Raw genomic sequence first — 14,174 nt, forward strand, 5'->3', positions numbered from 1 at the left:
TTTTTTATTGTCGTTCCAATGGTGTGCCAAACAGATCCCAGAGATGTAACGTGCTACATAACTATCCGACACATGATTTGGAATTGACAGTAGTTATCTTTGCCCTGAAAGGGTAGAGACATTATTTGTACGGGGAGAAGTTTGAGGTTTTCTCCGATCACCATGAAGTGCCCCGACTTCTAGTTCATGTTCTCCCTAAGTTACGGGAAAATGCGTGTGTGTGAGTTTGGTGATCAGCATCCATCGCAAAGATGAATGAGGAAGAGAGTACATTAATGCAAAAATTTATTCCTCCATTTTTGTGAAGATGAATGTAAAAATAATAGACGAGAGTTTCTCATGAGGATAAATAAATAAGGTAAAAGGAGATGGCAATAGGAATACCAAAGTTGTAACAGACAAAAGCATAAACCAGCATAATATATACAGTACCATGAATCAACACACTAGGACGATGTTATCTCCGCTCACAACATATGTACATCTCGGGCCTACAGCCTTATCTTTTTCAAGTTGTATCGAATCGACCTACCAAGAACCTTTGGTCATTGGGTTCCTAGCCACCATGATTAAACCACAGTCCACAGCCCTAATGGAGGAAGGGCATACCATTTTGGCAACCAAGCCGTAAATCCGCTGCCAGCTTAGTACAGAGAACATGAAATCAGAAGAAAGATGTCAGCTTTTTTAGAGGGAGATTTTTTTCACCTGTAATGAATTTATAAATGCAGCTTCATAATTCGCTTACATCGCCAAAATTAAATCCAGGAGGAACCATTTAGCAATTATATGTCAGCCGCTAAGCAATGAAAAGCATCAAAAAGCTGTTATTAACCTAATAAGATAAAACAATTACATTTCCAACACAAATAAAAGATACCTGGCAGATTGCTGCTGGAAAAAAGTGAAAAGCGTGACAGATTTTGCCACTGTAGGACACAATTCACCATCACATTGTCTCCCTTCATTGCTTTGCTTTACTACCACGGTCATATAAGAAATCCAGAATCGTTTATGTTCTCGTTCATTTACTTTGTGGGCATCCAGTTTCCATACTAAGGTCAGTTTTGACAGAAAGGGCATCAAGGGGATGCTGCATCTTGATTCCAGACTCGAACTTTGCTGCGAATGCTAATGTTGACAGAAGTGCCCTCTGAGTTGAGCTTGGTGTGTTTGACAGGAACGACTTCTGAGCTGAGTTTGGTGTGTTTGACAGGAGTGCCTTCTTAGCTGAGTTTGGAGTGTTTGACATTATTGCCTTCTTAGCTGAGCTTGATGTGTTTGAGATGAGTGCCTTCTGAGCTGAACTTTGTGCGTCTCTGCCATGCACGTCTGCAAGTCCATCTAGTGATTGACCTGAAGGAAGTGAAGAAGATGACAGCCTCCATGGCATTGTACTGGAAAATTGAAGTTTATCAGATGCATTTCGTCTCTCTTGAACAGATGATGAAACACCATAATTCCCGTTAAAACACAAGCTCGATTGCTTGTTATTACTGAAATTTTCTGATGGAGCTTTGCCAAACGAGAGAAAGTTTGTTCCCATGGATGCTCCTGTAGGTGTTCTTTTTGGCATCTCCTTAAAATGTTGTACCACGTCTGATGCATTTTGCCTGTTCTGATTCCCTTCTTTAACAGCATCACCCAGATTTGAATATGATCCAGCTTGCTTATCCTTGCTGAAATTACCTAGGAGTGATTTTCCAATACCATTATCCCCATCAGAAGGCAAGCTAGCTGATTTATTACTACCGGAATCATCTGAAAGAGTTTTGCCAAATGACAGAAAGTTTATTCCTTTTGGTGCCAAGCGAGCTGTGCTCTTTGTGATCTCATTTGAGTTTCCAACCCTGTGTGATACAGTTTGAATTGTCTGACTGCCAACTTTGAAACCGTCCTCTACCTTTGCAGATGAGCCAGTTTGATAATACTTATTGGTATCACCTACTGATGATTTCCCGAACAAAAGAGAATTCACTCCTTTAGATGCCTGCAAAGCATGTTTTACAGTCTGCGCTACCGTCTGTTCATTTTTATTCCGAGGGGAAACTTCAATGGAGCAGGAATTGGCATTAACATTCTGAAGAGAGGTACCATGGATGTTCAGTTGCTTCTTAGGATTTATATTAGCCGGTAAGCATACAGACTTCAACTCAGGCTTGGAAACATTTGAAGCAACTGGGAAACCTTCCTTGAGTGGCATCTGAGGGAAATACAAGTCAGACAAACAAGCAAAATATACAGCCTCTCAAACCAGAAAAAATTATATTGACAGACTTACCTCATGTGAAAACATGCAATCAGCACCTCTGCTGCAATAACCATTGGACACATAATTGTTGCACGGATACTTAGAAAGTTGATGATCAAATGGGCAGTCCTCTCCTTTCATGCACATGTGACGTGCAAAATGGCAGCAAGGCTGCAACACGAAAAAACCATGAGTTATATACATTATCATATATGTGTAACACAGAAAAATATAGCCCTTTTTATCTTGCTACTTGCAAGAGAAACAAAAGCATGATGTAAAATGATATGATTTTGCTTGTGTCATATGATCTATAAACCATGAACAATAAAAAGACAGGAAAGAAATATTTGCATGTAATGGGGAAGTTTCAAGCCCCTTTCATGTGATGAAACCTGGAATGAGTCTTATGGTTTATATCGGACGGTTTATATCGGACAGGATGTCAGGAACCGGTGTTCCCAGATCTTTAACAATCAATTCCAACACTTCAGCAATATAAAGGCTGATTTGCTATTAAAAAAACACTGACTAATACTCTTTTGTCAAATGGTCTATCATGTTATTAATTATTGAATTGGGATGTGACTACAGCTGCGGGTAAACAATAATTAGTAGAAGTACTATAGTGGAACAATTAATCAGAATGAAAAATAGATAGCTATTACTGCTAAACCAGCATTACTTGGTGGAAATCAATGGATGACTTAACTAATCAGAATAAAATGCAATTACTGGAACTACAAGAGAGCATCAGCGACCAAGTCAGATTATTATACCTTGGATTTTGTCAACGGTATTGTATCATGTGAAAATTTGCACTTGTCAGCCTGTAAAAACAGAAAGAAAAATTAGAATCATCAGTTCTAAGCAATTAAAACTTCCATCTAAAAATCAACCCAGAATAATGGAGTGTAGAACACCATACAACCTCGTGGCATCGTCCCTTGAGGTAATGACGGCAATAAGTTACTGTTTTTGGCTTTGACACCGGTTGCAGTTTCAACCTTTTCACCCCAAGCTTTCTGTTCATCTCTGCTCGTTTAATTCTTTTTCTTTGCTGCAGAGTGGAATAGTAGTTAGCCAAATTGTTAAAAAAAAAAGAAAAAAAGATAGTATAGATTTATATTGTACACGGTGAAGACCTAACAAGGACCTTGTTACAAAAGTGTCCATGCTAATAACTAAATATTCAAATGTTCACCAAAGTACTAAAATTCATTAGACATAAAGCATCTTTTCACCATAGAAAAAAATAATAATAATAAAAAAAAAAAAAATTTTAAAAAAAAAAAAAATTCACATGTTCACTAAAACAATATGGTATTAGAGGAAACAAACAAAACCTTTTTCTTTTCCCTCCTTTCCTTCGTCAGAGAACCTCGCTTTTTCTTATTTCCAACACCAGCATCCTGCCAAGATGATCAACATTAAGTACAAATCAAATGCAAAAGGCAGGCTATGCCTAGTGTACAAGGAACATTTAATGATCTTGTCATCTTCAAAACACTATGAATTGTTAGAGGATATGAACAAATAAAATTAAACCTTCTCTAAAACCTTAACTTTTGGTGTAGGCATTCAAGGTCCTGAGTTCGAACATCAATAGCCTCGCGATGATTATAATTGATGCATGTTTTGGTCCACTTATGATGAAGGGTCTGGCTACACTTGCAGAGGCATGCTAGAGGATATATATAAATTTAGTTAAACTTCTTAAAAAGCCAAAGCTGTTGGTGTAGCTGGTGTTTATAATGCATATATAGATACATACATATACATAATTATGAATACAAATATATATATATATATATATATATATATATATATATATATATATATACATATTTCTGAAAACAATAAAGAAACTTCCCTGATTATCCTAAGTAACTGCAACTCTAAAAAGATGTTTTTTCACCTGCTATTTAAGCATTACATTTTTTTCCCTGCTGACTTAAATGTATATTAAAAGTAAAATCCAACATTTTCTTTTTCTTTTTTATTTTTTATCATTAAGCCCAGTGATAGTACCTTAGCAAGTTTGGTGAGGGACAGGATTTGCGGGTTGTGAGTTTTGAGACCCCCCAAAAAAAATAGTTTCAGATATATACCCCCTTTTTCATGCTTTTCTTCTTGGGACGTGGTGGTAGTGGGACAAGAGAAGTGAAAGTAATGGTCGACCGATGCCAGGCCATTTCAGAAGATTGATGACAATGTTCCGTGTGCACACATACACTTGTCTATGTGTTTTGGAGCATGGACATGCTCACATCAAATAAAAAGAGGGGTGTGTGTGTACCAGTAGCACTTGTCCTGGTTTTGATTGGTCATCAAGTAACTGCATCTTCAAGGTAACTAACATATTGCTTGGAATGCAAAAGCAGCAACAAACCCTAAATTTTTTTGGTACTTAACACTCATGTCCATCATTAAACAAGTAACAGCGATCAAAAGTTCTCCTGTCAATAAACTGAACCACCATATACCTTAATAACTCCATAAACTTAGCAGATCGGAAAACTACAATTAAAAATAAATTCCACAGTATAAAACAAATAAAACATAATGACCATAGCAACTCAAACAACCACATTTTAATTGACCATGCCAAAAGATGCAGTAAGCCTGGTTCAAGATGTACTATTATGGACAATGCAAAAAATTATCTTAAAGCATAAGAACTCAAGGAAAATCACATATAAAAGTTATACCTGTTCTGCAGACATAGTAAGTTGATTTTCAGATTCATTTTCCCCTGAGATTTTGCCATGCAGTGTTAGATTCCCAAGACAAGCTGCTGGACAATCAGACTCCTTTGCACCAGTACCTCTCTTTTTTTCTTTTCCACTTTCTGGCATACAATCATTACCATCTGCCTTTTTCGCCTCTAAAGTTTTCCCACAAACAATCATTTCAGAGTTACACTTCATCTCTATGCAATTGACATCTCTCGGTTCTACTTCCATACTGTTACCTGCATCATTAACGGTGTCCACAAAATCGGTACTAGACTTGGTATCATTCTCATTTGCTCCCTCCTGTTCTTCAAAAATGTAATCTTCCTTATTAAGAGTGTCTTTAGAAGAATGATCCCCATTTACCTTCTTGGCCTCTAATGGTACAGCATCATCAAGCAACAAATCCATCGATTCATCATAAATCCCAAAGTCCCCTGAAATTTCTCCTTCTTCAACCTCTTTATCTGAAGTTATACAGAGGGAAGAATTCATCACAGCACAACTTAATACTGATTCATTCAGTTCCATCTCTTTCTGCTGCATTTCATGCTCAACTTCTTCCACCACATTCCTCTCAACAGGGGAAATTTTTTCTTCACCAGTCTTATACAGTACTGAAGATTCAGCAGCTATATCTATGTCTAAAGAAGAGTCAAGGGCTCTGTTAACCTTGCAACTATAATGTTCCTTGTCTAGTTCTAGTTGTCCCTCATTTCCCGATTCGTCCAGGAGTATCTCTTCAAGATCAAAATAATCTTTGTGGTTATTTGTCAATGCAACGTCGCCAATGGGGTTCCTTTCTTCTAATGATTCTGTGGGATAAATACCATTCGTGTAAATGAATCCCTCGTTTCCTTTTGTTCTTTTTACATGTTCTAATTCATCTATTTCCATTTGAGCCTGATTAAAAAACTCGGACTCCAAACTATGACCAGTCAATTCATCATGCACTTGGTGTTCAGTGGCTTGTAGCGATTCGATTATACCATTACCTACAACAGCAAGAACAAATTTAGATCTAAAAATAGCAGAAAACAATAATAATTAAAAAGAAAGCAAAGATTTACAGTTTCCATTCAACTCCAGCCTCTCTTTTTTTTTTTTCTTTTTTTTTTTAATTCACTCCATATAAAGAAATCAAAATTCTACAGAACAAATAACAAGACATTGCAATAATTGTGGGAATTCAACTATCCAATTTGCCGGACAATAAGAAAAAATAAATAGACAATCATATGCGTCAAAACCCGTTTAATTTTAATTTTAAATTTTTTTTTTTATTTTCAGGGAAGGCATCTCGCAACCTAAGACATTGGGTGCGAATGCTGTACTACTTTTTCCCTAGTCAATTTTCTCTGGAACCAAACAGATATATGATTACCTCGTGCTGACTCATCTGGAACGACGTGATTGGCATGAGAAGGTTGAGAATCATCGTAGCAATGAGAGAAGATTCGAACAAGTGTACTGTAAGTTTCGCTCCGTAAGTGTCTTCTGCGATGAGAAGAGAAATTGAAAGAGGTTTGAGAGGGTTTTAGGGTTTCGAATTCAGATTGCTCCATTGGTAGGGATTCAAGGTCAACGAGACCTTCCAATTCAAACAGGATAGTTTAATACCTTCTTGAAATTGAGAATGATAAACGAGATATGATACCAACTATAAAGCACCCACGCTTCTGTTACGGTGCATTGTGGAATCCTCATACGTATGAACTATGAAATGACAATATAAATATAATAAGATAATAATATAAATATAATAAGTGAAAAATAATTTTTTTGTTTAATTACACTGACTTGTGACCACTTTCAACATTAATTTTTTTTTTTTTTTTTTTAGTAAAATCGTGTTTGGCCCTACTTTACAATGCATTTTTTTTTAATCCAAACACACATAAAAAAAAATTATACATGAAATGACTAAAACACCCATAAATAATAATTCAAACAATCCACCCCTCACCCACGCGCCCCAACCTTTTTCTCCACCCGTCAAAGGCATCAGATGATCAACTCTCACTCACTCACAACTTTCGTTTCAATATCTCTTCTCTCTCTCCAAAAAACTTCTCAAATGCCAAAGCTTTTGAAGAATGAACGATTCTAGTTCTTCAGCCTCTTTCAATATGGGATTCCATTTAGATCATCTAATTCCATTCTCGCCCAACCTATGTTTGATTCCTCAACAAAAGTCAACAATTTCAGAGGGGTATTCAAATTTGCAACTCAATACTTGATCAAAGTGTAAAAATAATGGTGGATATGTACGTGGAGAATGAGGAAACGGGCACAATCATCTCGGTCTTCAAAAGCTTGGTCACATATGTTAGTTTGAACTTTGGAGAGAGAGAGAGAGATGCATTTAGGAATTTTTTGTAATTTTATGCCCTTGTAATGTTAGTAATGTCATTCAACCGAATTGCTTCATCTCTTCCCCTTTTTCTCTCTGCTAAGTAAATGGTAATTCGATCAGTACATAAATATTTCTTGATGGTTTTAAACAGGGCGGAGTTAGGATTTTTATTGAGAGGGTATAATGCACTTGTTAAAATAAAAAATAAAAATTAATAAATATGGCAAATAGGAAGTATAATTTTTTTAAATCAAAAGGGTAAATAAGATAAAAATAGTTGTAAAATAATATGCTAAATAAATACTGTAAAAAAAATATAGTTACAAATATAAGAATCAAAATATTAATTAATAATATTTTAATTAAATACAATCACAAATGTCATCCATAAAAATAAATAAGTTTAAAAAATAGAAAAATACATAATTAAACATAAGTGGAAAAAGAAATTTTTTGAAAAAGGAAACAAAAATTAGAAAAGAAAAAATATATTGTATACTTGAAGAAGGATATATATAACTTCTTCTTTTTTTTTTCAAAAGGAAATTAGAAAAATTTGAAAATTTGAGGGGGGACACTGTTTAAAATTACCATGTAAATATATGTATATACCAAAAATATGTACTTATGTATAGTAAGTTGGAGCAAAGTGAAGGGGGGCACGTGCCCCTCTGGGCCTTAATTAGCTCCACCCTTGGTTTTAAAGGCTAGTTGAGGAGGGGTAGTTTGACTTAGAGGGGTTATTAAGCACATGCACTAAATCTGAGGAAATATTAGCATTCGTTTGGTTGGAGAAATTGAAAACTAGATGGGAAAGAATAGGAGGATTGTGACGTCCATGTTGTCTGGGAACAAAATTGTTGAGATTTATACGTGCAGACATCCTTAATCCTTAATCGTTGTCCTCTTTTTTATATATTCGTAAATATATATTTTCTTTCACTTCTCTTTTTTTCAATCTTCTTCCAAACATGAAATGTATATTTGGAAACTAAGAGGGAATATCAAGAGAAGTTGCCTTTTATTGGATCTCTCTTATCGACATAGAAATTTACTCTCATTTCGAATTTACTCTCATTTCTTAATCAATAATATAATCTCAACGACATGCATCTCTCTCATCAACATATGTTAGTGTTTTATCGGATTGGTCATCGATCAACTTCAATGGATCAAATTGCGGACTGATATCAGATCGGTCGTTGATATACTTTAATGGTTGATTTTCGGTTGATTTCGGATTGGTTGTCGACTGATTTCAATGGTTAATTTTGCGCTGATTTCGAATTAGTTGTTGACCATCTTCAATGGTTGATATAGTCTTTAATGTTGTTTAACATTAATTGCCTTCAATGTCAATTTTTTGATGCAAAGCTTGAGTTGTTTGAGAAAATTGTGTTAGCAAGTTCAAGCAAATCAATTTTTAATATTATTTTTACTCCGTATTTTTTTAAATGGGAATAAAATGTCCATTCATCTTGTTAGAAAGTGGAATAATTTTTATAGAATGACCATTCTCCGATAAAGATGGATAATGGGCCTTCCATCTTTAAAATTACTTTCCAAACAAATGAATGTAATTAAAAACATTTCATTCCACTTTATTTCATTCCATTCCCACCTACCAAATTAGCTATGAGAAGAAGGTAAGCAAAACAAACAGTATTTACATGGTGCAGGCGAGAGTGTGTACAAGCCCACGCGACTCAGGCTAGTAAGGACAGTGGGTCTTAAACACGTAGACGCATTTTGAAAGAAACCGTGAGCATCGAAGAAAATACTGTATAAGCGAACAGTATCTACATGGTACGAAGTGAGTCATAACGTGAATGGATAGATGAGGCATGGAAATGTGTCTCCATTACTTTTTGTTTGGTTCCATACTCATTTAGTAAACGAGCGGATCTAGAACAATGTTGAGTTCAATTCGTATAGACTTATGAATTTGAACATGTGTAGGTCATTTACGTGAACATAAGCTCGTATATGTTCGTAAATATGGACTCGTTACATGACTCATTTATTTTTATTTCTATTTTTTATTAAAATTCTTTAATCTTTGAAACATGTAAAAAAATATAACAATCTAATAAACAAGTCCGAATCAATTTTAAACATGATTTTAATTTGTTTTCTTAAACAAGACTAACCCGATCTTTTTAAAATCATGACGAGTTGGAGCTCGAACTCTATATTTTGAATTTGTCGCAAGTTAGAGCTAAGTTACGAACAAACAAGTTTTTGACTCGGCTTGGCTCGAATCCATTCATTTTTAGCTCCAAGTAGAAATGAGGATACAATTTTTTTTTTACTTTATTGTTAGGAGGGGGTGGTAGTTTTTTATATATATGTTTTTTATCAACATGTCCTTGTATGCATGTGAGAGAAGTCCTTGTATGCGCATGCGAGAGATTTTCAGTAAAGTATAACAGTTGATTTGGTAATTAATTAAAGATTAAAATTGATATTACATGAATTAAATAATTTTTCTTTATTTTCCTCTTTTGTTTTTACCCGATATTTTTAAGGATCAAAGATTTTCCCAAAAACATGGATTAGGCCATCTCTTCCCCTTTTTCCAAACATGGAAATTTTTTTCTTTTCCTCCCCTATTCCAACCTGGAAAAAAAAGAAATAAATAATTAAATCGGAGAGGATCCATTCTAAAAAAGAAACGGAGTAATTTCCCGAATAAAAGAAAAAGAAAAAGGAAATGTAGTAATATTCTGACCATGTGAGGAAAAAAGAAATTCATTTTAATTGTGTCGGACAGCATAAAAAAAATCTGTGCTGCCAAACACGGTCTATATATAATAGTGAAGATCCAGGTACTAGGTTTTAGAGAGTAATTTAAGTTGAGGCGCTAATCCCTTCAACCTCTGTCTCTTTCCTTACATTGCCCACCGTTCTAGGGTTTTTGTTCTTTCTGCAGGTTTGTGTTTTTTCGGTATTCTCCAATAATGAGTAACAACAAGGATAATCTCAACATGTCCGATCTCAAAGCTGGTAAATCACTAAAACCCCAAACAAAAACCCAAAAAATGATTTTGTGTTCGCTAAGTGTATATACTATATAGTCATGATACAGAATCATAATCTAACCATTTTTGTTCCTGAATGTGCGTAGGACTGAATGCTGAGGATCGAGAAGACCTAATTAATGCTCTGAAAGTGCGTTCTTTATTCCACTGATCAACTTTTTTTGTTTCCTAGTTTTGTTTTTGTTCTTCTTTGTAGGTTAGTGTTAGATTGGGAGCTTTATGATATAAGGGTTTATACATTTTGTGCAGGATAAGCTTGAGGATCTTGTTTCCCATGAGGTGATCGAAAAATTATCTCCAAAGGTCAGGAAGCGAGTCGAGGTTCTCAGAGAGATCCAGGTATTTTATTTCTACCAAGTCCTATATATAATTATATATTTGTGTGTTTGTGTATATGCATCTATATTTATTTGTGCTTATTGTCTGAACATAATTACTGAGTTGTTTGGATGCAAATAAGATTATCTTAAACTAAGGGGGAAAAAAAGATTGTCTTACGGGTTTGAGTAATGCTGTTTCATCTGATTGGCTTTGTAGTGGTGAATTCTATATGGTTGTGCGAATTTGATTAAGAATTTTTTTTTTATGTAATATTGATTTCTCACGCTGTATGTTTTTAAAGGTCATTTAGAGGATTGATAAGAGTTGACTTGGCATTAGTGGATGTTTGGTGTGTTGTACTCGATTTTGATGCATTTTTGTAATTGGGTGTTGTCATTGTATACCTCATAGCATCGTTCTCTGATCGAGTGTTATTTGTTTGATTTCAAATGACATGAAAACTGTATTGATGTAGTGTTGTTTGTTTGTTAAACCCTATCTTTGCTTGGCACAAATTCCTCAACATCCATGTCCACGGAGTATTAGAGATGTATTAGCGATCTCAAGTACAGTTGAGTGTTAGTGCTCCTCATCACTTGTACGTTTAAGATGGAATAGCTTAACTTAGGTTCTTCTTTTTCTTTGGATGGGTTCTCTCATGCCATAATTTTTACCCCCTCTCTCCCTGGGCTAATCAAGTTCTGCTAAATGTTCCATTCGGGTTTCTACCATGATTATCTTAAGCATTCGAGGAGGCTTGTTGTTGTTGTTCTGTATATCACTGTCATCACATATCTTTGCCATTTTACTTTCTTCTGATTGTTTCTTAGGCCTTTCACTGTTGCAAAACTGCTTGCCTAGGGAACAAAAAGAAGTGAACATTGTTTCTTGAAATCTTAAACCCTCTAACCCTTTCTCATTCACAGAGACAACATGATGAATTAGAGGCAAAATTTTTTGAGGAGAGGACGGCACTTGAAGCTAAGTATCAAAAACTCTATCAACCACTATACACTAAGGTATCACATGACACTGAATGTTTGTTTTAATTGTAATGAGGCATTTTTAATTTTATTTTTCTCCTTTCTAATTCTTATTAAACACTTGCAGCGATACGAAATTGTGAACGGAGTTGTCGAAGTTGAAGGTGTCACAAATGATGAAACTGCAGACAAAGGAGAGGATGAAGCTGAAGGAGGTATCCTCTGGCATTAGGACTCTGCTATTACGTTTCAAGCCTCTGTACCTTATATTACCTTTTTTCTATGCAGGGAAAGGGGTGCCTGATTTTTGGTTCACTGCAATGAAGACTAATGATGTGCTATCTGAGGAGGTTAGTAATTTGGGACTGCCAGCTACTTCAATATATTTGGTGTTTTTCTATGGATTTCTGGTTTTAATAAATCTTTCATGTTTTATGTCGAGTCAGATTACCGAGCGCGATGTAGAAGCTCTCAAGTTTCTCAAAGATATCAAGTGGAGTAGGATAGATAATCCCAAGGGTTTCAAGCTTGAATTTTATTTTGCCACCAATCCTTACTTCACGAACTCTGTTCTTACTAAGACATATCACATGATCGATGAAGATGAACCTATTCTAGAGAAAGCAGTAGGGTAAGTTTGCGGAGGTCTAATTGTGGTTTCTTAATCTTGAATTGGAATAGGCTTCTGTGCATAATTTATCAATTTCTCTAATGAAACTATTCCTCCTACCTTGTAGGACGGAGATTGAATGGTGTCCAGGGAAATGCCTGACACGGAAGCTCCTTAAAAAGAAGCCTAAGAAGGGTTCAAAGAATGCAAAACCAATCACTAAAACCGAAAACTGTGAAAGTTTTTTCAACTTCTTTAGTCCACCACAAGTCCCCGAGGATAATGAAGATATTGAGGATGATGATGTAAGTCTATCGTCACTGCATCCTGTGAGATTTGTTTATTGTTTGCTTGTTTTTATTTTGTTTTGTTTCAACTCTGGAACAGGCTGAAGAACTTCAAAATCTTATGGAACAAGATTACGACATTGGGTAAGTTATATTTATTTAGCTATTTTATGTCTTAAATTTGGCTCTTTAACAGTATGTTTGTAATTTCATACTGAAATATTGAGTAAAACAATGTTTTCATTTACTTGTACTACTACCATTACTACTGAAGTTTATTTTTGCTTTTTGTAGGTCAACCATTCGAGATAAAATTATTCCTCATGCTGTGTCGTGGTTCACTGGGGAGGCTGCTGAGGATGAGATTACTGATGATGATGATGAAGACGACAATGAAGATGATGATGATGATGATGACGACGACGAAGATGATGATGAAGAGGATGACGACGAGGATGATGAAGATGACGAGGAGGAGGAGGATGCCGATGAAAGGAAGACGACGAAGAAGGTAATGAAGAGTGGAAGAGCTCAGATTGGGGATCCTTCAGAGTGCAAGCAGCAGTAGCTTTTAATTGCAATGGCAAGGTTTGCAGTTGGGCGTGGAGTTGTTGATGGATGATTGAAAGGAATTTTTTGCTCAGAGTCAGTGTGTGCGTGATGAAGATTTGAGTTTCTAGAATAGGAATGGGAGTTGGGGGTGAGCGATCAGTTTTGGGTGTTACTTTCGTTCAGAATTATTTATTAGTCATAATTGAGCGATCAGTTTTGGGTATTACTTTCCGTTCATTATATATTCAGAATTATTTATTAGTTATAAGAGTCCCTCTTCATTTTTTGGTTTTGCGAATGTGTTCTAGTAGATAGTTGGAGATGTTCCATGATTTGTCAGGTGGATTCTGATGCAAATTGAAACTTATGGTGTGTATACCTATATTTTGTGAGCGTGTTCCATTCTTCTTTGGTCTTTCTGGCCTTTTTTGAAATTTTCATTTATCAAGAAATTCATGAAATCTCAAAAACTTTTTTTTTTTTTTTTTATGGTTTAAAAAATCTCAAAAACTTGGTACTTTATTTTGAAAGCATTCTTCAGTTGTTTCTCTCTCGATCTCGATTCCTACGTACTGGGGAAAGTAGTATACAATATTTATTTGGGTATTTACATCGATTAATAATTGCATCCTGGGCAGCGACGTGGCCTTCTTCCCTGCTGACACCTATCCAAAATTAAAAAAATAATAAAAACATAGGTAATGCCATTTGTACGGGTTAAACCCGTTTCTCCCTTCTCTCTCAATACCTCTCCAAATGCGAAGCCAAAGGCATTCAGATATATAAATGTTATGCAACAAAAAAAAAGAAATCTATGTGTATGTATACATATATATATATATTGAGATTCTGGTGAACCACCACCAACCAGCCGTTCGTCTTCTTCGGCAAAGAAAAACACCAAATTGAGACTTTTTCTTCATGAGTCCAACTGTTTCTTCTCTTTTAAATCCTTAATTTGGCAAATTTTGACTAATCCATTTGATTTGATCACTACTTTTACATTCTCCAAATGCGAAGCCAAAGGCATTCAGATAT

General features: G+C 35.3%; 2 protein-coding genes across 7 annotated transcripts; one reads left to right on the forward strand and one right to left on the reverse strand.

Moving 5' to 3' along the window:
* Positions 1-346: 346 nt before the first annotated feature.
* LOC132277095 (zinc finger CCCH domain-containing protein 65) lies at positions 347-6,712 on the reverse strand. 6 transcript variants are annotated; one of them, XR_009470982.1, is made up of 9 exons: positions 6,371-6,712; positions 4,963-5,981; positions 3,598-3,663; positions 3,183-3,311; positions 3,031-3,081; positions 2,282-2,422; positions 881-2,203; positions 749-799; positions 347-643 (listed from the first exon to the last, which is right to left on the reverse strand). XR_009470982.1 is itself a non-coding variant. In XM_059778832.1 (7 exons), the coding sequence occupies exons 1-7, from the start codon at positions 6,549-6,551 to the stop codon at positions 1,025-1,027; spliced, it is 2,766 nt and encodes a 921-aa protein (XP_059634815.1). In that variant the 5' UTR covers positions 6,552-6,712; the 3' UTR covers positions 347-1,024. The 6 variants fall into 6 exon arrangements, 1 of the variants encoding a protein (XP_059634815.1); XR_009470983.1 differs by lacking the exon at positions 749-799 and having other exon boundaries at positions 347-636; XR_009470979.1 differs by lacking the exon at positions 749-799.
* A 3,440-nt stretch (positions 6,713-10,152) lies between these two features.
* On the forward strand, positions 10,153-13,528 carry LOC132277098 (nucleosome assembly protein 1;2-like). Its single transcript, XM_059778834.1, has 10 exons — positions 10,153-10,348; positions 10,470-10,513; positions 10,633-10,722; positions 11,631-11,723; positions 11,815-11,902; positions 11,976-12,037; positions 12,134-12,318; positions 12,425-12,602; positions 12,685-12,728; positions 12,879-13,528. Exons 1-10 carry the CDS (start codon positions 10,303-10,305, stop codon positions 13,150-13,152), a joined length of 1,104 nt encoding a protein of 367 aa, XP_059634817.1. The 5' UTR covers positions 10,153-10,302; the 3' UTR covers positions 13,153-13,528.
* The last annotated feature ends 646 nt before the right edge of the window (positions 13,529-14,174 follow it).

Source organism: Cornus florida, unplaced genomic scaffold, assembly GCF_030987335.1.
Source record: "Cornus florida cultivar Cherokee Brave unplaced genomic scaffold, ASM3098733v1 CherokeeBrave_3.0.0_Hap2_Chr10, whole genome shotgun sequence".
Taxonomy (NCBI): domain Eukaryota; kingdom Viridiplantae; phylum Streptophyta; class Magnoliopsida; order Cornales; family Cornaceae; genus Cornus; species Cornus florida.

Excerpts from the sequence above, each read along its gene's own strand:
- LOC132277095 (XM_059778832.1), bottom strand. The coding sequence starts at position 6,551 with ATGGAGCAATCTGAATTCGAAACCCTAAAACCCTCTCAAACCTCTTTC. Across the intron at positions 3,312-3,597 it reads AAAGGAGGGAAAAGAAAAAG|CAAAGAAAAAGAATTAAACG; the intron begins GTTTTGTTTGTT and ends TCCACTCTGCAG. Across the intron at positions 3,082-3,182 it reads TCAAGGGACGATGCCACGAG|GCTGACAAGTGCAAATTTTC; the intron begins GTTGTATGGTGT and ends CTGTTTTTACAG.
- LOC132277098 (XM_059778834.1), top strand. The coding sequence starts at position 10,303 with ATGAGTAACAACAAGGATAATCTCAACATGTCCGATCTCAAAGCTG. Across the intron at positions 10,723-11,630 it reads AGGTTCTCAGAGAGATCCAG|AGACAACATGATGAATTAGA; the intron begins GTATTTTATTTC and ends TCTCATTCACAG. Across the intron at positions 11,724-11,814 it reads ATCAACCACTATACACTAAG|CGATACGAAATTGTGAACGG; the intron begins GTATCACATGAC and ends AAACACTTGCAG.